General features: G+C 50.1%; 1 protein-coding gene across 3 annotated transcripts in view; it reads left to right on the forward strand.

The window, feature by feature from the left end:
* Nucleotides 1–24939, forward strand: part of ALDH18A1 (aldehyde dehydrogenase 18 family member A1) — a 48403-nt gene extending 23464 nt beyond the window's left edge. For all 3 annotated transcript variants that reach the window (XM_008270243.4, XM_002718544.5, XM_051824010.2), the window contains exons 8-18: nt 3298–3422; nt 4460–4604; nt 6518–6591; nt 8055–8148; nt 12205–12425; nt 14447–14584; nt 17281–17476; nt 17567–17688; nt 20308–20494; nt 21766–21861; nt 23960–24939. In XM_008270243.4, the coding sequence (XP_008268465.1) occupies nt 3298–3422; nt 4460–4604; nt 6518–6591; nt 8055–8148; nt 12205–12425; nt 14447–14584; nt 17281–17476; nt 17567–17688; nt 20308–20494; nt 21766–21861; nt 23960–24141 (1580 nt within the window). In that variant the 3' untranslated portion in view covers nt 24142–24939. The remainder of the gene's footprint in view (nt 1–3297; nt 3423–4459; nt 4605–6517; nt 6592–8054; nt 8149–12204; nt 12426–14446; nt 14585–17280; nt 17477–17566; nt 17689–20307; nt 20495–21765; nt 21862–23959) is intronic.
* Nucleotides 24940–27344: the final 2405 nt, after the last annotated feature.

The following is a 27344-nucleotide window of genomic DNA, read 5'->3' on the forward strand; positions in this document are numbered from 1 at the left end:
ACCTGGGTATCTTGAGCTGCATCTTCTTTTTTTTTCTTTCTTTCTTTTTTTTTTAAGATTTATTTTATTTGAAAGGCAGAGTTACAGAGAGGTAGAGGCAGAGAGAGTTTCATCCGCTGGTTCGCTCCCCAAATGACTGCAATGGCCAGAGCTGAGCCAATCCAAAGCCAGGAACCAGGAGCTTCCTCTGGGTCTCCCAAGCGGGTGCAGGGGCCCAAGTATTTGGGCCATCTTCCACTGCTTTCCCAGGCCATAGGAGAGAGCTGGATCAGAAATGGAGCTGCCAAGACTCGAACTGGCGCCCAGATGGGAGCTGGCACTGCAGGTGGTGGCTTTACCTGGTATGTCACAGCGCCGGCCCCTTGAGCTGTGTCTTAGCCACCACACCAAGTGCCTGGGCAGAAATGCTTTGAGGCACCTTCGTGTGTGACTGTGCTCCCTGCTGCTCCGCCTTCCCTCAGGTGCCAGTTTGACTCCCTGTACGCTCTTCCCATTCATGCTGTTCCCACTTCACTTTGGCCCATACAGTGTATAGTAGCCGCGTCCCTAAAAACCCAAGCTTCCAGCATCCCAAACGTCCCATTGTACATTTCTAGGAGGTCAGAAAAACCCTGCCCCATTCACGGCCCACACCCAAGGCAGGTTACTGAGGCAAGACTTGTTCTCCATTTTGCACTCAAGCAGTGTGAAGGGCAAAGGCTGCCTACTGGAGCCGAGGACAAATACTGATAAATCAAGTCTTCTGCCCATGTGAAGTGCAGAGATATCGAGCCTCCATGTCGGTGTCTTTACCCAGAAGACATCTGTGGTACTGTGTTTGTCCACTGTCCTCTGGAGTCTCAGCATCAGAATAGCTAAAAGGGGGGTAAATATGAACCACTTTGAAGAAGGCATTTTGGTTAATCAGCAGGTTTTTACTGAATTTTTGTGTGCAGATAATGTGTTAGGTGTTTGATAAGTGTCCATGTATTTTTTTTAAGATTTATTTATTTATTTATTTGAAAGAGTTATTCAAAGAGAGAAGGAAAGGCAGAGAGAGAGAAAGAGAGAGACAGAGAGGTCTTCCATCCACTGGTTCACTCCCCAGTTGGCCGCAACGGCCAGAGCTGCACCAATCTGAAGCCAGGAGCCAGAGCTTCCTCTGGGTCTCCCACGCCAGTGCAGGGGCCTAAGAACTGGGCCATCTTCTGCTGTTATCCCAGGCCATAGCAGAGAGCTGGATCGGAAGTGGAGCAGCCGGGACTTGAACCGGTGCCCGTATGGAATGCAGGCACTGCTGGCAGCGGCCTTACCCGCTACATGGTGGCCTTACCCACTACACCACAGCATCGGCCCCCTGTCCATGTATTCAATCTGTGAAGCTGTCCCACACAGTAAGTTGGTGAGCCCAGTATACAGATGAAGTGATGTTCCGTTAAGGCCAGATCGGTTACATGGGATACCATCCAAAGTCTCCTAGTAAGTACTTGCCAGAGAACAGTTTCTAGTCTACCACTGTTCAGGTGAGAAATGACAACCCCCCTTCCCCTCAGTACCGCCTGGCAAGGTGAAGGCTCTGAGTTGGCAAGGTCAATATCAAACGCAATGTGAACTAGACTCCAGTATGCCATTTATGTGCAGCTTCAGACATCAGCATTGGTCATTGCCAGGTTTGTTCTGCTACTGCTGATAGGCTCAGGTAGTTATCTATTAAATGTTGACTTTTAGAACAGTGTGAGAATTTTAAATGCGCTCCTGGTTGGGTTGAGATGCTGCTGTAAGGGGAAAAGAGGAATGGGCAGAACCCCGGAATGCTGAGAACCCCTGAACGTCTCTAGGGAAGGATTGGCTGTGTGAAACCAAAGCAGCCTCTGAATCAGCCTCTCTGAGCTGCCATCGCCAGCACTGTTTCCCGGGGAAGAACCCAGCCCTGCCCTCTGGCTCACAAGTGAGGTAGTGTGTGACAGAGAGAGGTTATTCTCCCCTCCCGCTGATTGCTGCCCGGGGTTTGCTCTGCTGTTCTCTATACTGCACACTGACTTCCTGCCTCCCCAGGAAGGTTATGTGTGTCACACGATTGTCATAGAGATTGGGAACAATGGCAGGGAGATACATCACTACACCAGGAAAGCAGTCACTCCAATTCAAAAACGTCACCGCCCCAGCTGTCCTTCAGCCAGGCCCCGGCCACGGGCAGTACCTCCCTGTCTGTCTCCCCTATGTCTTGATTTGACTCCACGTTTTCAGTCATCCCCCTCACTGCCCTCTTTTCCCTTCGAAGGCTCGTGCTCACTCTTGTTCATAGTGAGGTGGGGAGGACTTTTCCTCTTGGGTTGTATGCGTAGAACGTTTCATGTAGCTGCTTCATGTCATTCAGTCCTGCTCAGTTACAAAAGGCACAGGGGCTTTGCGGTGATAAATCCAGACTGATGGCCCCGAGTCAGCTCCCCTGCTGATTCAGCCTACGCTTCCCAGCCGCTCACTCATAAAACAGGGAGTATGAATTAGTGCCTGTTTCAGAGGTGCAGTGAGAGTTAATAAATACCTGTTTCACACTGCACCAAGTCCCAGTAAATAAATAATACATGGCTGCTGCACTGTTTCTGCCATAGCCACGTTTGTGTTTCAGTTCTGGCCTTGAGGCGCAGCTTCGTAAGTAGCAATGGCAGAGGTGAAGACAGCCTGCAATAGTCTCTGGGCAGGGCTCACCCATTTGTGGCAAGGATAGGCCATGGTCTGACGTTTTTTTTTTTTTTTTTTTTTTTTTGACAGGCAGAGTTAGAGAGAGAGACAGAGAGAAAGGTCTTCTTTGTGTTGGTTCACCCCCCAAATGGCAGCCACAGCCGGTGCGATGTACCCATCCAAAGCCAGGAGCCAAGTGCTTCTTCCTGGTCTCCCATACGGGTGCAGGGGCCCAAGCACTTGGGCCATCCTCCACTGCCTTCCAGGCCACAGCAGAGAGCTGGACTGGAAGAGGAATAACCAGGACAGAATCCGGCACCCCAACCGGGACTAGAACCTGGGGTACCGGTACCGCAGGCAGAGGATTAGCCTAGTGAGCTGCAGCACCGGCTGGGAATGCTCATTTTTTAAGCCAGGCTGTGGAAGTATGTGAAGTGAGTGCCCCTGAAGCTGGTTGTGAGTACGAGTCAACTCCACATATCCCTTGCTGTCTTCTCCAGTGAGATCAGGTGGTGGTATAGCAGGATTCACTCAGATGAACAGGGCACAGCGTGGTTAGCAGCTGCTGGGGAAGACCTTCCTTGGAGGGCATTCATTTCCATCAAGCTGTATGACTGACTCTTGTCTACTATTTAGGCCTCTTTGACAGCCCTCCGGGGTCAGATGATGCAAAGCTCATTGATATATTTTATCCTGGAGATCAGCAGTCTGTGACCTTTGGAACAAAGTCCAGAGTGGGAATGGGCGGCATGGAAGCCAAGGTAAGAACTGGGTGCCTTGACCACCAATAGCAGTTATAAAACCCAAATGGTATTTTACCCTTTTTACTTTTGTAATTGAGGGCTAGTGATTTGGACACGTACACACTTAGATCCATGTATCTAAATGCAAACTTAATGAGTATTTATGTAGTCAGTCTGCCTATGTATTTTTATTAATGCTGTGTGACAAGCATGTTTATTTTGTAAACTCCTCGAGAACGGGGCTATTTTTTCATAACTTATAAATCCTTTAGTATTACTGGCTCACACTTTTCTTGGTGAGTTTTTTTTTTAATTCTTTCTTCCCCATTAATTGTTCTCACAAGTTATATGCTCAAGATAAAACATGATTCATAGCAATGGCAGAGATGAGGACAAAAACTTTTTTTCTAAAAAAAGAATTCATTTATTTATTTGAAAGAGTACAGAGAGAAGTAGAGCCAGAGAGAGAGGTCTTCCAACTGCTGATTGACTCCTCAAATGACCGCAACAGCCAGAGCTGAGCTGATCCGAAGCCAGGAGCCAGGGGTCTCCCAAGCACTTGAGCCATTTTCTGCTGCTTTCCCAGGCCATAGCAGAGAGCTGGATCAGAAGAGGAGCACCCGGGACTAGAACCGGCATCTATATGGGATGCCGGTGCTGCAGGCTGGGACTTCAACCTGCTGTGCCACAGCGCTGGCCCCCCCTTGGACAAAAGCTTTTAAAAGTACTCAGGATCAGAGTCTGGTCAAACCCCAAGCGGCTCATGGAGCCGTTTCTATATTGAAGTACAGCAAGTCAAATGCAGAAGCTATGAATCCCATGCTAGAGAGTGTGTAAGAGAGAATGCAGTGACAAGAGGGGACCGGCAGGTTTGCCATAGGCAGCACACACCAGGCAGAGGCTGAGAAGGGTGCCCGGAGTGCCTGTGTGTTTTCAGGGCCTCCAAGCTGTTGGAAGCATCCTGCCTGTACTTGCTCCACATCAAATTGTGTTGTATATCTTTCTGAAAGTTTAAAGTGTGACTTGCTAGATCTGAATCTCACCTGTCCCCTTAGGTGAAGGCAGCCCTTTGGGCTTTACAAGGTGGCACTTCTGTCGTTATTGCCAATGGAACCCACCCAAAGGTGTCTGGGCACGTCATCACAGACATCGTGGAGGGAAAGAAAGTTGGCACCTTCTTTTCAGAGGTAAAGCCTGCAGGTAAGTAGTGCTTCATAAGATCCCAAAGCCTGGGATGGGAGCTAGTGACTCCCTGGCATAGATGGGACTGAAGACTGAGCTCTCACTCTGGGATTGTGGATCACAATGATGTGCTACTATTATGAAATCCATGTTGTTTTGAATACCACATGCAAAACTGGGTTTTGCTTTGTTTTTGTAAAATTCCATCTAACCTTCATAGTGAGGCCTCCTCTTTTCTCCAGAATCAGTAGCTTAAAGAATATTAGCATCTGAAGCAGGCATTTGGCCTATCTGGGTAAGACACCCACATCTCCTAGCAGAGTGTCTGGGTTTGATTCCTGGTTCTGGCTCCCAATTCCAGATTCCTGCTAAGGGGAACCCTGGAAAGCAGTAGGTGGTGGCTCAGGTAGTTGAGTCCCTGCCTCTGGTGGGAGACCTGGATTGAGTTCCCAGGTTTGGCCTAATGTTGGCTGTTGTAGTCATTTTGGGGAGTGAACCAGCAGATGGGAGATTCTCTCGCTCTTTTTTTTTTTTTTTTAAAGATTTTTTATTTATTTATTTGACAGGTAGAGTTACAGACAGTGAGAGACAGAGAGAAAGATCTTCCATCCGATGGTTCACCTCCCAAATGGCCGCAACGGCCAGAGCTACACCGATCCAAAGCCAGGAGCTAGGTTCCTCTTCCTGGTCTCCCATGCGGATGCAGGGGCCCAAGCACTTGGGCCATCCTCCACTGCTTTCCCAGGCCACAGCAGAAAGCTGGACCGGAAGAGGAGCAACCAGGACTAGAACCTGGTGCCCATATGGGATGCCAGCACCACAGGCGGAGGATTAACCTAGTGAGCCACGGCGCCGGCCTCTCTCTCTCTTTCTCTTTTTCTTTCTTAGAAAAAGAATATCAGCATTCACTTTCTCAGGAAATGTTTGGTATGCCTATGCTGGATGCCAGGTACTAATAAGCACTAGAACTGTGAAGATGCAAAAGATAAAGTATGTGTGCTCCCCAGTGTTCACAAAGAATAGCATTGCCCTATAATCTGCGTTCAGAAATGTGAGCACATTAGAAAGTATTAGCCAACATGGAACTGAAAAGCTCCTTGGAAGGTGGAAAGTACTGTTGGCTGTCCAAATCCACAGACCAACCAACAGAAGTTTGAAAATATTCAAAGGAACAATGCATCTGTACTAAATGTTTACAGATTCTTTTTCCTTTATTTTTTTATTTTTTTTTTAAGATTTTATTTATTTTAGAGGTAGAGTTACAGAGAAAGAGACGGAGAGACAGAAATGTCTCCCGCCTGCTGGTTCACTCCCCAAATAGCCACAATAGCCAGAGCTGGGCTGATCCAAAGCCAGGAACCAGGAGCTTCTTCCAGGTCTCCCACATGGGTACAGGGGCCCAAGCACTTGGGCCATCTTCTACTGCTTTCCCAGGCCATAGCAGAGAGTTGGGTTGGAAGTGGAGCAGCCTGGACACAAACCGATGCCCATAAAGTATGATTGACAGCTATCTACATAGCGTGCATGTTAAATTAGGTATTATAAGTTCTCTAGAGATGATTGAAAGTATACTGAGAGGATGTGTGTAGCTTGTATGCAAATGCTACACCACCTTATATAAAGAACGTGTGCATCTGTGGGTTTTGGTATCTGCAGGGGATCCTGAAACCAATCCCTTGCAGATACTACAGATACTCAGGAAGAGCTGTGTGTGGGCTACTCTAGAAATACAAGTACAGGCAAGTTCTTGTGTTTGTGCCTGAGTCAATCTGGCATATTCTTTTACCATTTTGTTGGTCAGAGTGATCCCTGTATCTGAGGCAAACATCCAGACACTAAGCTTTCCTGCTGTGCATGTAATGAGCCTGCGTGTGTGCTAGGATGGGGAGGACAAAGCTGACATGACCTGACGTTTATGCCTGCTCTCACAGGCCCTACCGTCGAGCAGCAAGGAGAAATGGCTCGATCTGGAGGAAGGATGTTGGCCACTTTGGAACCTGAGCAGGTAATCATCTTAGCTGATAGTTTATTATTTTCAGGGCAAGTCATACTGTGCGGTTTAATACAGCAGTCAAGCCTGCTGATTCTCCCTTTATTGGTAGTGTCCCACTGAGTTACCCAAATTGTAAGTCTGTTTCAAATATGCCATCTCTTTCTTCTTTTGGTTAATTTTATTTTCCCTTTTGTCTTTCATCATTATCACATTTGGATCAAAAGCATCATGAAACTGATGAAGTCAGGAAGGCTAACTAATCCTGCCACATACTGGGCATGGAAATATAAGAAATCTACTTATCCTTACGTGATCCAAACCATCTAACTCCCCCACGAGATGAGAGCAGGAGAGCCACAGTTGAAAGCCCTGGCCTGTCTATCAGCCCAGGCAGCAGACCAGTGAGGCTGGACATGGGGATGAGGTCAGGTAGAAGCCACTGGCTGACTTCCTCAGGGTTTTCTGTTAAGGATGGATTTTTTTTTTTTTTTTTTTTTTTTTTTTTTTTGACAGGCAGAGTTAGAGAGACAGAGAGAAAGGTCTTCCTTTTCCATTGGTTCACACCCCAAAAGGCCGCTACGGCCAGCGTACTGCGCTGATCTGAAGCCAGGAGCCAGGTGCTTCCTCCTGGTCTCCCATACGGGTGCAGGGCCCAAGGACGGGCCATCCTCCACTGCCTTCCGGGCCACAGCAGAGAGCTGGCCTGGAAGAGGACAGAATCCAGCACCCCGACCGGGACTAGAATCTGGGGTGCCGGTGCCGCAGGTGGAGTATTAGCCAAGTGAGCCGCGGCGCTGGCCTAAGGATGGATTTGAAAGTGGTGGATGTAGATTTCTTCTAGGAAAACTATGGCTTGAAAAGAAGAGACTTAAAATAACTGTAAGTAGGGAAAGGAAAGCAAAGGAAGCGCCTCACTTCTCTCATGCAAAGCCTCCTCTCCACTCCTTCAGTAATCACCACACCGATTTGCCACGTTTCCTAATCTGATGGGTAAGGACTGGTGTCCCTTCCTGCATCAAGGAATGAATTTCCCCCTTTGATTGCTTTGTCAAATCCAGAATTGACAATGATGCAAAACTAGACATAGAAACTTACCTGGGAAATAAATTAGCTAGTGAAATTAAATACATAAAGATGTGTGCACCGTGGTGATTTGAAGTGCTGGCCCTGTCTTCATGGATAAGTTACATAATTCATCATGCCCCTGCCCTAGCATTTGGCCATGGCTCACTAATTTTATCAGGAGTTGTTTAAAAAAAAAAAAAAAAAAGAAAAGAAATAAAATTAAGAAGAAATGAAGGGAGGTTGGCAGTGAGAGAAGAAGGAAAAAATAAGGAGAAGTGAATGATGGTGACCTTGGATTTAGGAGCCAGGCGGAGCCTGGCAGTCTGAGCAGAGTGGGTTTAAAGATTGGTGTGCATTCTTCTTGGACTAGCCTATCTGTTTTTCTTTTGAATGATTTGCCTCTCTTCTAGCGAGCAGAAATTATCCACCATCTGGCTGACCTGTTGACGGACCAGCGTGATGAGATCCTGTTGGCCAACAAAAAAGACATGGAGGAAGCAGAGGGTAAAGACAAGACCATTTAGATTGTATGTCATAGAGGGTTTCTGTTTTGATGTTTTTTTATGTGTTTTACTAATAACACTCATCTGCCTAATGACAGGAATGTTAGAGAAGGAATTTTATATTGCCATCATTTTTGTTGTGGGTAGGTGCTGGTCTGAAATGACTCCGTGTAGTAACCCCCTCCTCCTCCTCCCGAGGTGCCTTAGGACAGCTACCACAGGGGCTTTTCCTTCCCCTTGGGTCACGAGCTGTGACTTCTGTGGCTATTTCAGGAAAAAAAGAGAAAGCTGTTAAGAACCCCATTGCTGTAGACGTTCCGCCAACAGCAACTAACATTGATTGAGACCCTCCTTGCATGACCAGACGTCGTAGTAAGGGCTTTCCAGGCAGCATCTCATTCAATCTTCACAACACAGGAAGGGAGCTGCCATTTCCTGTCTCGGTTTCCCAGAGGACGCTGAGGCTCAGAGCAGTTGTCATTTGCCTGAATTCACTGGGCAGTGGTGGGCCTAGGATCCCGGCACAGAAGCATTGTACATACAGAAGAGCTGCAGGAATAGTTGTGGGCTGCCTCAGTTCACTGACCAGCATGCGGTCTCTGGGGAGTTGCACCAGGCGCCCCCCAGAAATGCTCATGGAGAGTGATTGAGAAGCTGAGCTCCCACTGCAGACAGCTGAATATGTGGAGTCTGTGAGGCCCTGGCTCTTTCTCTCTTGATTCTGTCTTTTCCACCACCTTCAAATATTGGAGTTGATCTTAATGGGGGTTTGAACTTCCTTTTGTCTTGAATAAATATGCCTTAACTTAAACTTGCAGGTTAGTGTATTCCCTTCAGAGGAACCTTCCAGGAATCTTCACCATTACTGTCATTCCTGAAAATATTTTTTAAATGTTTATTTGTTTTCATCTGCTTGAAAGGCAGAGAGACAGAGATAGAGGCAGAGACAGAGAGAGGGAGAGATCTTCCCTCCACTGGTTCGCTCCCCAAATGCCTGCATTGGCCAGGGCTGGGCCTTGCTAAAGCCAGGAGCCCAGAACTTCATCCAGGTCTCCTACATGGGTGGCAGGAGTCCAGGCACACGGGCCATCAACCACTGCTTTCCCAGGCGCATGAGCAGGAACCGGGGAAGTGCTAGGAGGCCTGCAGCCCGCATCCAATACGGAAGGCAGATGTGGAGCTCTTTGCACCACAGTGTCCGCCTCTAAAGCATTTTGAACCATTATTTTAGAACTTCCTCCAGATTACACCTAGTCCTCGTAATATTGGGAAATCACAAAATGGGTTTTTAGAACTTGATAGCATCAATTATTTCATTTAAAGCAAAATAATTAAGACCCACAGAGGCTAAAGCTGTTGCTCGAGGCCGCCCAGCTTGTTGATGGCAGAGCTTGGCTTCTGGTTTAGGTTGTAGCTCCCTGAAAAAAGAACACAAAGGCCTGCCGGTGCTTGGACGTGGTAACCCTAATTCAGGGAATTTATTCTAAGAAAACATTTCAAGAGCAGAATACAGCTGTGTTTGTAAAGATAGATTCTTGGGCGAAATTATTTATTGCACTGAAAAACAAGGAGCAGCCTAGTGTCTGATAAGGTGGGTGTGGTTAGGTACAGCAAACCTGTATCAACCCAGTGGAATGTTTAATAGCAATTAAAAATGATTTTTGCAACATGGAAAACATACTTGTAGTGAAGTAAAGGACTAGAATATAGCATTTAATGTGCACTATAATTAAAACCTGGTTTTTGGTACATGGGGAAAAGTATAGGAAATGAATTCATATAATTTGTAGAATGATGGCTCAATTTTTTTTTTTTTTTTGACAGGCAGAGTGGACAGTGAGAGAGAGAGACAGAGAGAAAGGTCTTCCTTTGCCGTTGGTTCACCCTCCAATGGCCGCTGCGGCCAGCGCACCGCGCTGATCCGATGGCAGGAGCCAGGATCCAGGAGCCAGGTGCTTTTCCTGGTCTCCCATGGGGTGCAGGGCCCAAGCACCTGGGCCATCCTCCACTGCACTCCCTGGCCACAGCAGAGAGCTGGCCTGGAAGAGGGGCAACCGGGACAGAATCCGGCGCCCCGACCGGGACTAGAACCTGGTGTGCCGGCGCCGCTAGGCGGAGGATTAGCCTAGTGAGCCGCGGCGCCGGCCGGCTCAATTATTTTTTAAGATTTTATTTATTTGAGAGGCCGAGTTACAGACAGAGGGATAAACAGAGAAAGGGCTTCCATCTGCTGGTTCACTCCCCAAATGGCTGCAATGGCTGGAGCTGAGCAGATCCAGGTCTCCCACACAGGTGCAGGGGCCCAAGTACTTCGACCATCCTCTACTACTTTCCCAGGCCACAACAGAGCAGAAGAGGAGCAGCCGGGACTAGAACTGGCGTCCATATGGGATGCTGGTACCTCAGGCAGAGGATTAACTGCTGTGCCACAGCACTGGCCCCCTTGAATTTTTTTTTTAAATATTTATTTATTTACTTGAAAGAGTTACACAGAGAGAGAGGAGAGGCAGAGAGAGAGAGGGAGAGGGACAGAAAGAAAGAGAGGTCTTCTATCCGTTGGTTCACTCCCCAGTTGGCTGCAACAGCTAGAGCTGTGCCAATCCGAAGCCAGGAGCCAGGAGCTTCTTCTGGGTCTCCCACATGGGTGCAGGGGCCCAAGGACTTGGGCCATATTGTACTGCTTTCCCAGGCCATAGCAGAGATCTGGGTCAGAAGTGGAGCAGCCGGGTCTTGAATTGGCGCCCATATGGGATGCTGGCGCTTCAGGCCAGGGCGTTAGCTTACTACTGCACCACAGCTCTGCCCCTGATTTTGTTTTTCTTTATGTAATATCAGTTTCTCCCCTCCAAAGTAGGTATATTTTTATTATTTTATATTGCTAAATATGACTATTAAAGGGAAAAATTTTTATAATCTCAATATTACCACCATAATAATTTATGATATGTGATTCCAAATGGTTTTCCTGGGTATATATGCATGCATTTGTATGACTGTATTGGAATGTATAAACATAATATGTCATTTATTTGAGAATATCATACTGGGTGTTCTGATATTTAAAGAAAATCCAGTACATGAACTTACCATACTTCTGTTTAACATTTTTTCAGAAGACATCTTTTATTGCTTATGAGTATAAAAATAATTCAGCCATTATAAGAAGTTAAAATAATACAGAAATACACAGAGGCCCTGTTTGTTTGTTTGTTTGTTTTTTAAGATTTATTTATTTATTTATTTGAAAGAGTTACACAGAGAGAAAGAGAGGCAGAGAAAGAGAGAGAAGTCTTCCATCTGCTGGTTCACTCCCCATTTGGCCACAATGGCCGGAGCTGTGCTGATCCAAAGCCAGGAGCCAGGAGCTTCCTCCAGGTCTCCCAGATGGGTGGGTGCAGGGGCCTAAGGACCTGGGCCATCCTCCACTGCTTTCCCAGGCCATAGCAGAGAGCTGGATCAGAAGTGGAACAGCCGGTACTCGAACTGGCGCCCATATGGGATGCCAGCACTGCAACTGACGGCTTTACCCACTACACCACAGTGCTGCCTCCTTCCCCCCCGCCATGTTATTTTGATGCCAGGCATCTTCCTATGCACACGTATCTGTGGGCATTCAATAACTAGGATGTCCTACATTGTGTCTTATGGTTTGCTTTTTCACAAAATCTATCCTAGATAGCTTTCCATATCATTAAATGTAGACACTATATGTGATTTGTAGTAACAGCAGAGGACCCTCGTGTCTCTGTTTGTAGGTAGCATCTAGCTTCTCGCTGTAATAAAATGCTGCAGTAGGGATCCTCGGCACAAGCAGGCTCCCTCATGCAAATGGTCAGCTTGTGGCCCTGAGCTGGCACAGACAGCACAGTGGACATACCTTGCTGTGGTGGTGTACCCTGCCATACCGCCCCAAGGAAAGCTCTAGAAATAGCCTGACAGTGTCTCACTGAGGCCCCTCAGGTCTGCGTCTCTCTCTAATGCAGTGTCCTAATTAGTAAAACATCAAGAGATAGCCACCCCCAGGTCTGCTGCTTTACCATGTTTTCAACCCTCCCAGGGAGACTCGCAGCCCCACTGCTGAAGCGGCTAAGCCTCTCCACATCAAAGCTCAACAGCCTGGCCATCGGGCTGCGGCAGATCGCAGCCTCCTCCCAGGACAGTGTGGGCCGCGTTTTGCGCCGGACCCGAGTTGCCAAAAACCTGGAGCTAGAGCAAGTGACTGTCCCCATTGGAGTTCTCCTGGTGATCTTCGAATCTCGCCCCGACTGTCTGCCCCAGGTGTGTATGACAAAGGGCCTGCCGTCAGTGGGGACTAGAGCCAGGGAGGGAGGGAGAAAGAGGAGGTAATTTGTGTTCTTGATTCTTCCAGGAATCTAAAGTAGGTCTTCAGATATTCATTGAAGAAACTGAACCTTACAGAAGTCAATGTTCCTGTCATGCTTGTCAGGGTGGGGCTGGGACAGCAGCCCAGATCTACCTGCCGTGCCGCAGTGCAGATTTCCACATACCTGAGCTCATGGTGCACTTTGCTGTCTGACCTCCAGCCCCTGCTGGCTAGTGCAGAGCCATTCCTCTATTAGCTGGCTTTGCCCATGTCTGAAAGACCCCTTTGTTGTCAGTGTCCCTGGTGGCTTCCTGCACACAGGTCTGTAAGGAAAAAGAGCTTTCAGCAGTCAGTGGAAACCATGCTGCAGCCCTTGTTAAGGAGGGCAGCATGTCCCGGGCTCATGTCCCGGGCTCATGTTGAGAAACCAGGCTGGGAGGTGACATTAGCAGGTGGTCTCACTTGGTTGCCCTAAACTCTCCCAGAATCTGGGACCATTTCCCCAGGGACTGTCCAGGAAGGTATCAGCTCTTCACTAGCCCCAAAGTCTAAAAGGGATTATACATTGTGTGTGTGTGTGTGTGTGTTTATAGTATTTGTTTATTTGAAAGGCACAGAGAGAGGAGGGAGAGCTCCTGACCCCTAGTTTACCCCCTCAAATACTCATAATAGTTGGGGTTGGGTAGGACCAAAACCAGGAGCTGGAAAGTCAATCCACATCTCCCATGTGGATAGTAGGAACCCAGTCACTTGAACCATCACCTGCTGCCCCCAGGGTCAACTTTAGCAGGAAGTTGGAGTAAGGAGCCAGAGCCAGGTATCAAACCCAGGACTGTGGTATAAGATGCAGGCATCTGATGTCGAGGCTAAATGCTTACCTCCAGAAATTCTACTTTGAAAGAAAACACTGACTCCTCTTTGCATAAGGCATGGGTAACTATGGGAGTCTGGAATACTCTGGGGAGTGTACTGCCTGCCATAACCTAAAAGCAGCTTTTCACCAAGGGATTCCCTCCCATGGGGTTCTGTGTTTACCTGGCCGATGCTGGCACACCACCCTTTCTGGGCACATACCTGTCTAGCTAGAAGCCCCTGGGGTGACTGTAGAACTCCCCTCTGCTAGGAGAAGTGGGTCCCGAGTCTCTGTGGGCCATGCCCATGAAGTTTTCTCTGTTATACTCTGCCATGTCGGCTGCAATGCCTCTCAGGGAGAAGGTCTGCTCTTCAGCTAGCTACAGCTGAAGCTCCTCGCCTGATTCTTAATCCGGGATGGTTTCTCAGAACCCATGAATCCTAACACTTGTATGCAGAATTCTGTGCACTTGTTCATTTGTCTAGAGAAAGTTTACTTGATTTTTTTCTAAGGGGTCCGTGAGCAACAAAAAAAAACAAAAAAAGGTCTGAGAACCCCTAACCTGGAGATTAACATGGTCAGCAGCAAAGCTTTTTAGTAGAATTTCTTTCCCTGTGGCACAAAAGCAGGAAGATACTCTTTCATCCTAAGAGCATTCGGAAAACTAAGCCTCATAGGGTGGGCATTGTGGTGTAGCAAGTGAAGCGATGGCTTGGGACACCCAAGTGTCCCATTTTAGAGTGCCAGTTTAAGTCCCAGCTACTCAGTGGAGTCTCTGGCTCCTGGGTTATTTATAAAATATGACCCATCTTATTTTCTGCTTGCTGTAAATTAGCAGACATGCTATAGTAAAAACAAATGAAGAAAGAAAAAAATGAAACATGTTTATTTCCTAAGATCCCGGTGGTTCTGTTCTGGAATCAGGCCACCCCGAAAGTGTGTGACCTTGGGGAGTTCCCAGCCTCTCTCAGCTTCAGTGCCTTCATCCACAGAGTAGAGGATGAAATGGGTCTTAATTCATCCAGGCGTTTGAAGATGAAAAGCAAGGACTGTATAAATGCTAACATGACTGTCACTATTGTTTTCTCCCTTTGATCCACTGCTGTCTCATTTGATCTGCAGGTGGCAGCCTTGGCTATTGCAAGTGGTAATGGCTTGTTACTCAAAGGAGGGAAGGAAGCCTCACACAGCAACCGGATTCTTCACCTCCTCACCCAGGAAGCCCTTTCCATCCATGGAGTCAAGGAGGCCGTCCAGCTGGTAGGTTCCTGAGGATGAGCCAGGTCAGGCCCAGATGGGCCAGGTCAGGTCTTGAGGAGTTGGAAGCAAAGCTTAGGCCCCCTGTGGCCACACTGCGTCAGCAGGAAGGCACGACCGGAGTGGTGGCAGATCCTTTGTGCTGCAGATGTTCAGCCATTCTGCAGAGCCAGGTGGGTGTCCAGGCCATGCCCTGGCACTGCCAGCTCTCAAGAGCATCAGGGAGACCTGCCTGCTTTGGGTCACAGGGCAGCAGCAGAAGCAGAGCTACAGTGTGAGGCCTGGGTTCTTCTCAAGGGCAGAACGATTAAGCATGACTAGGGTGAAATGAGCTTTCTGAACATTTGTCCTAAACCGTCATTCAGGGTGTTAAGTATGAGACCGTGCTATTCTCTCTATTGTCACTGTTCTGTCCATTGTCTCATTCTCAGCCATGAAATGAAGTTTGACAGGAACAGCTATGGTTTATTGAGTAACTTCTATGTCCAAGGTCTCTTTCACTTATTATCTCATTTTCTGTATCAGAAAAAAAATAAAGGTAAAATAATTCATTTAGTCAAATAGTGTGTTGAGATATGCACCTAAGACAGTCCAGACCCTTACCTTGAGGCCCACTTGTTCCAGCATTCCAGAATCCATTGGCTCCTGGCAGAATGTTTGCAAACCTGCTGCATTATGTGCTCAAAGATGAAAACCTGGGGTTTTTTTTATTTTTAATATTTTACTTATTTATTGGAGAAGTAGATTTACAGACTGAGGAAGAGACAGAAAGATCTTCAGTCTACTGGTTCACTCCCCAAATGGCCATAGCAGCTGGAGCTGGGCAGACCCAGGCCTGGGAGTTAGGAGCTTCTTCTGGATCTCCCACGCAGGTGCAGGGACCCAAGCACTTGGGCCATCTTCCATTGCTATCCCAGGTCATAACAGAGAGCTGGATCAGAAGTGGAGCAGCTGGGACTCGAACCAGCACCAATATGGAATGCCAGTGCTACAGGCAGTGGCTTTACCTGCTATGCCACAGCACCAGCCTCTGGGTTTTTCTTAAGGCAGTGTAGTGAGCACAGACTTAGGAATTCAAATCTCAGCTCTACCATATTGTAGCTTTGACAGCCATCCTCTCTTTCTTCCCACTGATGTACAGCACACAGGGTGTGTACAGATCCTGTGTGCACAGCTCTGTGGCTTTGCCCATGTACACACACATTTATACACCAGCCCTATTAGGATGCAGAATATTCTCAATATCCCAGAAGGCTCACTTGTGCCCTTTTCCATCAGTATGTCTCACCCCACCACAAGGGAAATAGCTTCGTAACTTCTGTCACTGTCAGTCACTTTTGCCTGTTCTTGACCTTCATATAAATGGGACCACTTTTAGCTATTTGTCTTTTGTTCACCATTATCTCCATGACATTTGGCCACCAGTTGCACCCAGCAGCCGCTGTCTGCTTTGTGTCACCTTGTGTCGTTACACTGACATAGCAGCTACTGCAGTTCATCCTTCCACCAAGGAACATTCCGCTTGTTTCCGGTTTGGGGCTGTGTGGAATGTGGTTGCCACAAACATTCTGGGACATGGACATTTCTATTATAAAAATAAGTAGGGGCCAGCGCTGTTATGTAACATATAAAGCTACCACGTGCAGTGCCAGCATCCCCATATAGGTGCTGATTTGAGATCTGGCTGCTCCACTTCCGATCCAGCTCCCTGCTATGGCCTGGGAAAGCAGTAGAGGATGGCCTAAATCCTTGGGCCCCTGCACCCACGTGGGAGACCCGGAAGAAGCTCCTGGCTCCTGGCTTCAGATTGGTGCAGCTCTGGCCATTGTGGCCATCTGGGGACATCTGAGGCCTCCCTCCCTCCAGCTCTGGCCATTGTGGCCATCTGGGGACATCTGAGGCCTCCCTCCCCCCCCCCCCCCGCCTTTGCTTCTGTAATTCTACCTTTCAAATAGGTAAATAAATCTTAAAAAAATAACAAAATCATAAGGAGGACAAGTAAATATCAAGACAAGGGGCCGGCGCTATGGCGTAGTAGGTTAAGCCTCTGCCTGCAGCACCAGCATCCCATATGGCACTGGTTCCAGTCCCAGCTGCTCCACCTCCAATCTTGATGGCCTGGGAAAGCAGTAGAAGATGGCCCAAGTGCAAAAAAAAAAAGTCAAGAGAACAAACTACTCCTAATTTCAGTGTCCCACTAACAAGCCCTTTGGTCAGTTCAGTTGTATCCCAGGGCAGTGGCTGCCAGCGGAAGTCATGGACTGGGGCCCGCCAGTCACAAGCAGCATTTCCTTACGCTTCTGAACCCCACGGACACCTGCCTTCCGTGATCCCCGTGTGTGCTCAGTAGTGCCCTCACCTTCCTCAGATAGCATCGCATAGCTCCTTGGATTTGTAAAATGATCTGCCCTGTGTTATGGCTACGAGGATGTCCAGCGTGCCTCCCCTGTTCTCTGAGCTCCTTGAAGGCGGGTACTGTGCTCTGCCTGGCACCAAGTGTGTGGTACCTGGTGAGCGTTGGCTGGGTGACCTGATTCCCGTGACCAGTCACTTCATCTTGTTTTTGGAGTTAGCTTCACCGTGCCCAGTTTCCTAATTGGGCTGTGCAGCCATTTTCCTGCAGAGGGGGAGGGACTGCCTTACTTTGTATGCAGAGAGATGCCATCTGCACCTCTTCATTCCCCCCACCCGGCCTGCAGGTGAACACGAGAGAAGAAGTGGAAGACCTGTGCCGCCTGGACAAAATGATAGACCTGATCATTCCACGCGGCTCTTCCCAGCTGGTCAGAGACATCCAGAAGGCTGCCAAAGGCATTCCGGTGATGGGGCACAGTGAAGGGATCTGCCACATGTATGTGGACGCAGAGGCCAGTGTGGATAAGGTCACCAGACTGGGTGAGCTGTCTGGCGAGGGTGAAGGATTCCTAAAGCCCCTGTGGCCCGGGATCCTGCAGGAGAAGTAAGTCTCTGCTCTTCTTCTCTCAGTGAGGGACTCTAAGTGTGAATACCCAGCTGCCTGCAACGCCCTGGAGACCCTGCTCATCCACCGCGACCTGCTGCGGACTCCACTGTTTGACCAGATCATTGATATGCTGAGAGTGGAGCAGGTAAGGCACGTCCAGCCCTGCGCGAGGACACCAGGAGCCGCTGCCGCTCCCTTTAAGACAACGTAGGAAACAAGGTTTCTGTGCATCTGCTGTGTACCAGGTGCTGTGCCTAGTCCAGAGGTAAGGAAAGCATAACTTCCCCTGCCCTCTGACGGCACATGGTACACAGAGCTTTCTCACGGAGTGGAGTGTGGAGTACACACACACAGGCCTCAGAGGGAACACGGAGCACGTGGCAGCGTGCTGAGTGGACTGTTGCTTGCAACCTTCTATTCAGGCCACAAAGTTGAAAGCTTATGTTCCCAAACACACATTTGTTTTAGATTTTATTTGAATAATTTGTGCAGAAATGTTTTCAACCCAAAATATATATGCATTCACGCCCCCTCAATAAAAAACCTTTATTTACCAATATTCATGTACTTAATACAGTGATATTGGGGAGTCAATTTGCATAGAATCTTCTTTGGATTGTGTTCTTACCATGTCATTAATGTTGCAAACAGCCCACAATTGCTATGTTTCAAATATAAATTTATGCCCCATCCATCCTAAATTCATGACTGCAAGAAAATAGATGTTCTGAGACAAAAGTGAACAGTCTGTTCAACTTTCTGCACAGATGCATTTTAAGCTTCAGCATCTGGTGTCATGGCACCCTTTCAGTATAAACTCGCACAACAGTAGGTCAGGTACCCGCTGGCCCTGGTTGCTTTGACCCTAAGCATGGAAGGCTCCAGTCAGCTTGTACATCTGGCATGATCCCAGTGAGAGCCTGGAAGAATCGTGCTGAAAAATAAAAATGAGGGGCTGGCTTTGTGGCATGGTGGCTCAAGCTTGCACACTGGCATTCCTTATCGGAGCGCTGATACAATTCCCAGCTGCTCTGCTTCCAATCCAGCTTCCTGCTAATGTGTCCAGGAAGGCAGCAGAAGATGGCCCAACTGCTTGGGCCCCTGCCACCCACTTGGGAGACCAGGGTGGAGTTCTTGACCCAGCCCTGGCTATTGTGGCCATTTGGGGAGTGAACCAGTGGATGGAAAATCTCTGTCTCACTCTGCCTTTCAAATCAGTCAATCAATCAGGAAGCAAGGAAGGAAGGGTAAGGAGTTGGAGGACATGAACATTTGTGTCCAGGGCCTGACTGCACATCTGTGACCTATTTGCTTAGTTACCTGTGTATGTGTTCTCCACACTGAACTGGACTAGACGAGCAGAGCTCTCCTTAGCTGGACTGAACCCTCATCCTGATTGAATGAGCCTACAGTATCCTCAGTCATCCAGATGAGGATTGCTGTGCAGTTCCTCAGAGCACGATGAGTCCATGTGTACCTCCTGTAGCTCCTTTGTGTGGCAGTGAAAAGACCCAGCGGGGGACTTGCACAGGGATGGGGTTCCAGTTCCTGAGGAACATGGTTGCACCCCAGTCCTGGAGGCAGTGGAGTACCTACTAGGAAACCAGGACAGAACCGCTGCAGCAATGAGGGTGAGATAGGCACCACTCATTGTAACTTGAGCCAAAGCAAGAACTTGGCCTTAAAGAACCAACGTGTGAACGAGGCCTGAGTGGGAGCTGACTTGTGACTGGGATTCTCAGGGGCCAGCCCCAGGATCCTAACCTTGCTCCTTCGAGGAGCGGGATTGGTTCTGTGAGAGTTGGGAGCTGAGGGGAACTTAGTAATGGGGCCAGACAGGTAGTAACCACAGTTTGAGGGTCTCAAAAACCTCACCACACACTGCTTACCTCTGAAGCAGACCTAAGACTTCTCTGGGGCGCAGGGAGTGAAAACATATCCGTGGCACTTCCTTCTTTCCATATGTGTCCCGTGCCTGTGTCAACCTGCATGGGTTGGAACATTTATTGTCAGGCGGTCATGTTAGTAAAATACCAGAAGTCAAGGGCTTATGTCTGGGCCAAAAAATGCCTGGCACATGGTGCCAGCGCTGTGGCATAGCAGGTAAAGCTGCTGCCTGAGATGCCAGCATCCCATAGGGGCACCTGTTCAAGTCCTGGCTGCTCCACTTCCAATCCAGCTCCCTGCTAATATGCCTGGGAAAGCAGTAGAAGATGGCCCAAATGCTTGGGCCCCTGCACCCACATGGGAGACCTGGAAGAAGTGCCTGGCTACTGGCTTCAGATCGTCCCAACTCCAGCCATTGTGGCCATTTGGGGAGTGAACCAGTGAATGGAAGACCTCTCTTTCTCTCTGCCTCTGCATCTTGGTAACTCTGCTTTTCAAATAAATAAATAAAACTTTAAAAAAAAAGCCACACAGCAGACATGGTGTCAGGAAACTGGGAGGAGCCCTGGATAGCCTTCCTCTTAAAAAAAAATGCCTGGCACATTGATGTAGTCAAAGGCTTCCCACTTCAATCCCTGCTCCAGCTTTCTCAAGGGCACATGGCTGGTGAGTGGCCAGATTCCTTTCCCATAAACGAGCAGCATGGAGGGCAGGGAGGCAGGGGCCGGTTCCCTTCTGGCCACATGAGCCTCCCTGGGCTGTGGTTTCTCAGGCTGATGCCAGACTGTGCAGGCTCGTACCGGGTCGTGCAGGCTCATCTCACTGGTCCCTGAGCTTGTTCATTTCTCTTGTTTTCATGTGGACTTCCTCCATTCAGGTGAAAATTCACGCAGGCCCCAAGTTTGCATCCTATCTGACCTTCAGCCCCTCGGAAGTCAAGTCACTCCGAACTGAGTATGGGGACCTGGAATTGTGCATTGAAGTGGTAGACAGCGTCCAGGAAGCCATTGACCACATCCACAAGTACGGCAGCTCCCACACGGATGTCATCGTCACAGAAAACGGTCAGTGTGCAGGTGCCTCTAGCATATGGTGTCTGCTCTCTCTGCTCTGATCTCCAGGTGGTTCCCAGGCCCCCAGGCCTGCAGGAAAACTGACACTCAGGCCTAGCATCACCTTCATCGGCTGCTTGGCCGAGTGGCTGTTAGCTCACTACGTTGTCACAGGAGGCGGCAGGACAGGGTGACCAGCTCCACTTGCAAGATGACTTAGCGGCCGGCGCCGCGGCTCACTAGGCTAATCCTCCGCCTTGTGGCACCGGCACACCGGGTTCTAGTCCTGGTCGGGGCGCCGGATTCTGTCCCGGTTGCCCCTCTTCCAGGCCAGCTCTCTGCTGTGGCCCAGGAGTGCAGTGGAGGATGGCCCAAGTACTTGGGCCCTGCACCCCATGGGAGACCAGGAGAACCACCTGGCTCCTGCCTTCGGATCAGCGCGGTGCGCCGGCCGCAGCGCACCGGCCGCAGTGGCCATTGGAGGGTGAACCAACGGCAAAGGAAGACCTTTCTCTCTGTCTCGCTCTCTCTCACTGTCCAATCTGCCTGTCAAAAAAAAAAAAAAAAGATGACTTAGCCTGTGTCACAGGCATTGTCAGCCATGCAGGAACCGTACTGAGCAGTTGAAGTAAACCTGTTTTACCACCGAGGAAACCATGGCCCAGGGGTTAAGGGCAGAACCAGTTCTGCACATTTATTCGTTTGCTCCCCAAAGAGTGTACTGGGAGACACTCCTTAGTGTCAGGCCCCCGAGGCCCAGTGCTGAGGGAAGTATGCCCTACTTGGTGGATTTAGCCTCCATTTGTTGGGGAATCACAACAGCCAGGGGGAACTGAACGCTCACTGTGCACGAGGACGCATGCTGCACAGGTGCTAGCTCATTTCGTCTTAATCCTGTGAGCCAGGTTTAAGTCATCAGGCCCTGTTCACGCAGGTGCAGAGGTTCAGGCAGCTCGTCACGCAGCTAGTGGGTGTGGGGTTGGAGTTGCAGCTCGGGCCTGGGCAGTCTGGCCCCAGAGCCTGTAAAACAGGAGTGCAGGTGGCTCCCCCAGCACTGGGGCACACCCTGCCTGGGAGAGCCCCATGCCCAGTCTTTCTGATGGACCCAGTTAGCCTTTGTCCTCTTCCTATCTTTCACCAACCTTTGTGCTTAATCTGTGAGGGGAGCTTGTGGGAGGCTCCAGAGGGGTCCAGACCTTGCCCAGCTCTGTCACCGTTGAGTGACTGGAGGCAGGGGTGTTCTCCAGGGGTCATCCTAACCCAGTTTCTCTTTCACCCTGCAGAGAAAACAGCAGAGTTCTTCCTCCAGCACGTAGATAGTGCCTGTGTGTTCTGGAACGCCAGTACCCGTTTCTCCGATGGCTACCGCTTTGGACTAGGTAAGAACGGCTGGTCAGGGGAGAAGGGACTCCCTTGTGAACCCCTGTGTGGTCCAGGGGGCATAGTGAGGTAGAGGAGACCCTCCTTTTTACCCTCACATGCTTGGTCAAGATAAGTGGAGGTCATCTGAGCTACCTACCATGAGTCGGCTGAAGTCCTGTGCTTTGGGTGTTCACGAGGCAGTTGTTTTGCATGCATTTCCTTGGAGGAGACTGAGATGCAGACAAGGAAGTAACTTGCTGAAGTCACACAGCTGCCTTTCAGACCAGGACTCATGCACCTCGGGTGCCAGGGTTGCTCCCACTGCGGTATGGGCAGACACACGGTGTAACAGGCACACTTGCCCAGGTCCCCAAGAGCACTGCTTCTGCAGACTTAGTCCTTCAGAGCCACAGCCAGGTGGCCTCAGGTTCAGAACTCTCCATGAGAGAGGACAGGAAGTCCTGAGTACCAGCATGGGAGCCGGCGTTGTGGTGTAGGGGGTAAAGCCACTGCCTTCAATGCTGACATCCCATACAGGTGCCAGTTCGAGTCCTGGCTGCTCTTCTTCCAACCCAGATCCCTGCTAATGGCCTGGGAAAAGCAGCAGAAGATAGCTGTAGCGCTTGGCCCCTGATATCCACGTGTAAGAACCTGGAAGGAGAGAGAGAGACTCTTCCCTCCACAAATCCCCAGAGCAGCCAGAAGCTAGTCCACATGGGAACTCCAGCACGGTCTCCCACATGGGTGGCAGGGACCCGGTCCCCTGAGCCATCATCTCCTGCCTCCCTGGATGCGTTCGCAGGAAGCTGGATGAAAACTGGAATAGCTGGACTCAGACAGTGACTTCAGTATGGGCTGCAGGCGTCTGAGCGGCAGCTCAGCCGGCTGTGCCGGAACATCTACCCCACAGCATACTTCATGTGCTGAGGTGCCATTGTGCAAGTGCAAATCTAGGATGGAAGAGGAGCAAAGCCCAAACCATAGCTGAGTTAGATTTCTGGGAAATGCGTTAATGACAGCAACAGATGTGTGTTTACTAGGTTTTTGGTGCCATGCTAAGTGCATTACATGCATCATCTCACTTAGTTCTATAATATGGATTCTATGATTGTCCTCATTTTCCAGATTGGAGGGGAAAAAATGAAGCATGAGAGGTTAGATTAGGTATTGTGTCCAAAATCCCATTGTTTCTTCGCTCTTGAGCCAGAATGTGGACCTGGTAGCCTCACAGCCCTTGCCAGCCACCATGTGTATGCCCTCAGGCCTTGCGCTGGCTCCTCTCTGGCTGCAGCACCTCTCACCTGGTCCACCTAGGCCAGCTGCTTGTCCGTGTTCAGGTTCCAGCCAGCAGGTACCTCCTCAGGGAGGCTTCGCCTGAGCACCCCGCCCAGCAGGTTTTCCAGCCCCCACGCAGCGTCTGTCACATGCCCCTTCCCCACACTCACGCACCACCTGAGACTGTTCACTTGCCTGTGCGCTGGCTGGCTGACCCCCTGGAATATCAGGTCCATGAAAGAGAATGCTGTACCTCCTGGTCACCACCATATCCCCAGGACCCAGCACAGTACCTGGTACGTGGTGCACGCTCAGTGCAGCTGTGATGGGTCAGTGGACCCTGCCTCCACCCTGGGTCTGAGCCAGGAGCAAGAGGAAAGGGAAATGAACGGTTAACCCTTTCCTGTCTTGTGAGTGCCCATGTGCTGGGCCTTCTGTAGATACTAAGAACACGCTCCTGGCTTCTAGAATTGGAAGAGTCTTTGAGGAGTTGAAACCTTTATACCAAACATTGTTGTACACTTCAGACATGCCAAAACGTCAAGACACGGCACACAGTCAGCCAGAGACAGCACTTCCAGCATTGTCGGAAATGCACAGGGGTGGGGGAGGGGGGGTACACAGAGAGCAGAGGCGGCATGGGGGTTGTGTTATGGGAGTTGATACGCGGTGACAACAGAGCCTCCTTCCAAGCACAGCAGGACTGGAGCTGGTCTGGGGAGGAGGGGTCAGGGCAGGGGAGAGGGTAGCAGGTGGGGAAGGGGAGGCCGTGTGGGTGTGGCAGGTGGGCAGGGAGCAGTGGCTGGGAAAAGCTGCATCTTTACTGTTGCTGTTCGGCAGGAGCTGAAGTGGGAATCAGCACATCGCGGATCCATGCCCGGGGCCCAGTAGGGCTCGAGGGACTGCTTACCACCAAGTGGCTGCTACGAGGGCAGGACCACGTGGTCTCAGACTTCTCAGAGCACGGAACTCTGAAATATCTTCACGAGAACCTCCCTGTTCCTCAGCGAAACACCAACTGACGCGAGCCAGGAGAACCCAGCAGTGTTCCCGGTGGACAGCGAGCTTGTGTTAGCATCTCAGGGGACAAGTCGCGTCCTGACTCCCAGCTCCTGCAAGAGCCCGCCTGTGGGAAACCACGCTGCCTCCGTGCTGTGGGCTCCGGTCAGCAGTACCAGTCTCAGCTGACACGCGTATTCCAGCTGCCCCCCCCCCTTTTTTTTCCTTTGGAAATACTTCCTATGGATTGGGACTTGGCTTTGCCCAGCTCGGTTCCTTTGATGATAGATACAGAAGGGTGGAATTGCCCCGCATAAAAGGCGAAGGAAAATCATGGCTGCTTGTTAGTGCCTCGGTGAGGTAAAGGCTCCCTGGCGTTCCGTGGTACCAGAGCCAGTCTCCTAAGAAGTCCTTGCGCATTTCACTTCCTTTCCTTTCACATGCAAGTCGTCCCCACCCGGGAAGAGTGTAGAAAAGGGGCCTCTCTGCTTTTAGCATCCTCCTCAGAAACACTCACGGAAGCAGGCTGCCTCGAGTCTGCGGGAAGATGCGCGGTTCTGTTTACTCAGAGGAAGCAGCACCCGGATGCCCGCAGCTCTCCCGCTGTAGGGGACGCGCCTGGACCCTGAGCAGCGGTGCCCAGGAGCCGCGCGTCTCGGAACGTTCCCCACTGAGAGCCGCAGCCAGGAGGAGCGACATTTTTGTATGAATTATTTTGTCAATCTGTCCTTTTCCTCCAAAACAGAAATTTGAGGATTATTTTAATACTTTGGATTCCTCCCCCCTCCCTTTTTGGAGAAATAAAGTTCTTAGGAAAAGCCTACGTGTGTGATTGAAGTTTTATCCCTTATCTGCCGTGATGCTTTTCCCTCTCATGTGACCCTCCTGCCCCCACTTTTAGGGGTGGCCTGTTCTCCAGAAGCTGGCTGGGAGACGAGCCATCTGTCTTAGCGCTAACCCCCATGGGAGGGACTCACGCTGGGAGAGAGGAAAGCAGTACGTGAAACCCCAGAGCTTCCAGACTGGGAGCGTGGTGATGGCCCGAGTCTGTCTGGTGCATGTGTGTGACACGAGCATGCTGTCTCCATGACGTGTGCCAAAGCATCCACCCAGCTGCACAGAGCCCTGGCCACCGTTCCCAGATTGGGGATGTAAATAGCTCCGTTCTCCCAGCTGCCCTGCCAGCCTTGTTGTCTCGGGATCACCTGACAGCTCGACCCCGCACCTCTTTCCCCTCCATCAAGCCTATCCTTAGGGTCCCTGGTGCCCAACAGGCTGCAGTTGAATGAGTTCTGTCTGCTGGGGCCCTTCCTGAAGAAATAACCACTTCCCGCTTCCTTTTATGCTCCAAGGATGTCTTATGGGCCCCAAGATGCACGGTGTCCTGTGGAACCTTGTTCCCAGGCTGTCCCCAGACTCTGCCTCTTATCCAGACCCTTACATGGAATAGCAAGCCACCGTGCCTGCCCTGCCCTCTGAACAAGGATTCTGGCATAGCTTGCCTGAAAAGGCAATAAACAAAGTCATGCTGAGACTATATCGCAAGTGCCACAATAAGCTCGCAACTGGACAACAAGTGCCCCGGGCGGGAGTCTAAAATAGAAAGTGACCCAACAGGGCCAGAGCCCTTGGAGAGAAGAGGCCATGGGGCAGGCAGGCCTGGAGTTCAGCCCTGAGAGATGTGTCCTACCAGTAACCAGTGGGCCGAGCATCCAGGCAGGAGGCTGGTGCAAGCAAACACCCGGAGGTGGAGATGAAACCAACGAGTTTGGGGAGCAGTGAATATTCCAGTTCGGGGCAGCAGGTTCATGTGGCTAAACATGAAGGTGTTACGTTGTAGACAGCTGGTGTTGTCTCCCTGCTGGAGCCACAGTTCTTACGGCATGGGATGGGGGTGGGCAATGACCTGGGAGATACAGGTAAAGCTCAGGTACCCAACAAGGCCAGTTTCCTGTATGCAGAAACCTTGGCTTTAGACGGTTTCTACAGGGAGCATGGGCCACCCATGTTCTTGGCTTTTTCTACAAAAGTGATGCAATCCCTACACAGGAGCCAGGATGCAGCCACAGTCCCATTCATCCCCCTGCCGTGGGCAGTCTGGTAACGCTCACGGATTGTCCTGGCTCCAGAGGTGGGCACAGCTCTGGCACAAAGCAAGCACTTAGTAGGGGCGAGGTGGTCTCCTGCTGTGAGTCTTCAGTTGCCACTGTAGCCTTGACTGTGTTCTACGAGAAACCAGAAGTTTCTGCTGGTAACTTGAGGCAGTGTTGGGGAGCCAGATTTTCTGGTCACCAGAAGCCCAGGATTGCCCTGCGCATGAGCAGTGAGAACAGCCAAGTCTGATCACACATTTAAGCGCCTGAGTTTTGGGAGTGGCTGCTGTTGAGAAGTGGTTGCAGCAACAGAGAACCTACTCTGAGCCCAAGAAAGAGAAGGTGCAGGGCTGGCACTGTGACATAGCAAGTAAAGCTGCCGCCTGCAGTGCAGGCATCCCATATGGGGGCCGGTTCGAGTCCCGGCTGCTCCACTTCCAACTCTCTGCTGCAGAAGAGGATGGTCCAAGTCCTTGGGCCCCTGTACCCACGTGGGAGACCTGGAAGAAGCTCCTGGCTCCTGGCTTTGGATCGGCGCAGCTCGGGTCATTGTGGCCAATTGGGGAGTGAACCAGTGGATGGAGGACCCCTCTCTCTCTCTGCCTCTCCTTCTCTCTCTATGTAACTCTGACTTTCAAATAAATAAGTAAATCTTTAAAAAAAAAAAAAAAAAAAACAGGATGCATCCAGGTGAATAGCATCACCTGCCTAGAAGAGAGAGGCTGCTGGGGGGAGGGGCTGCCAGGGATGGGACCCAGCAAGAGACTGGATTTCCAAACACCCACAGGCACTACTACGGTCTAGTATAAAACATATGGAGTGTGTGTGCTCTTCTGAATCGGATTTTCGTATTTAAATCTCCATACAAACACAAAGATTTTGTATATTTGGATATTTGGACATAGTCATCTGGAAATCTTGTCTGGCAATGGTTTTAAATCTAATAAAATGCCTTTTCTTTCTCCGAGGCAGGTGCTGTTGATGTCATTATTACTCAAATCTGTCTCAGGTGTACATGGAACAGAATATTCTGGGTGGCAGTTGCTGCCCTGTTAGGAACAGCAGCCAGGGCAGCAGCAATCTCGAGGGATGTTTTCAGGAGCAAATAACAAGCACAGCTTACACCAGTTTGA

This window comes from Oryctolagus cuniculus, chromosome 15 (assembly GCF_964237555.1).
Source record: "Oryctolagus cuniculus chromosome 15, mOryCun1.1, whole genome shotgun sequence".
NCBI classification, from domain to species: Eukaryota; Metazoa; Chordata; class Mammalia; order Lagomorpha; family Leporidae; genus Oryctolagus; species Oryctolagus cuniculus.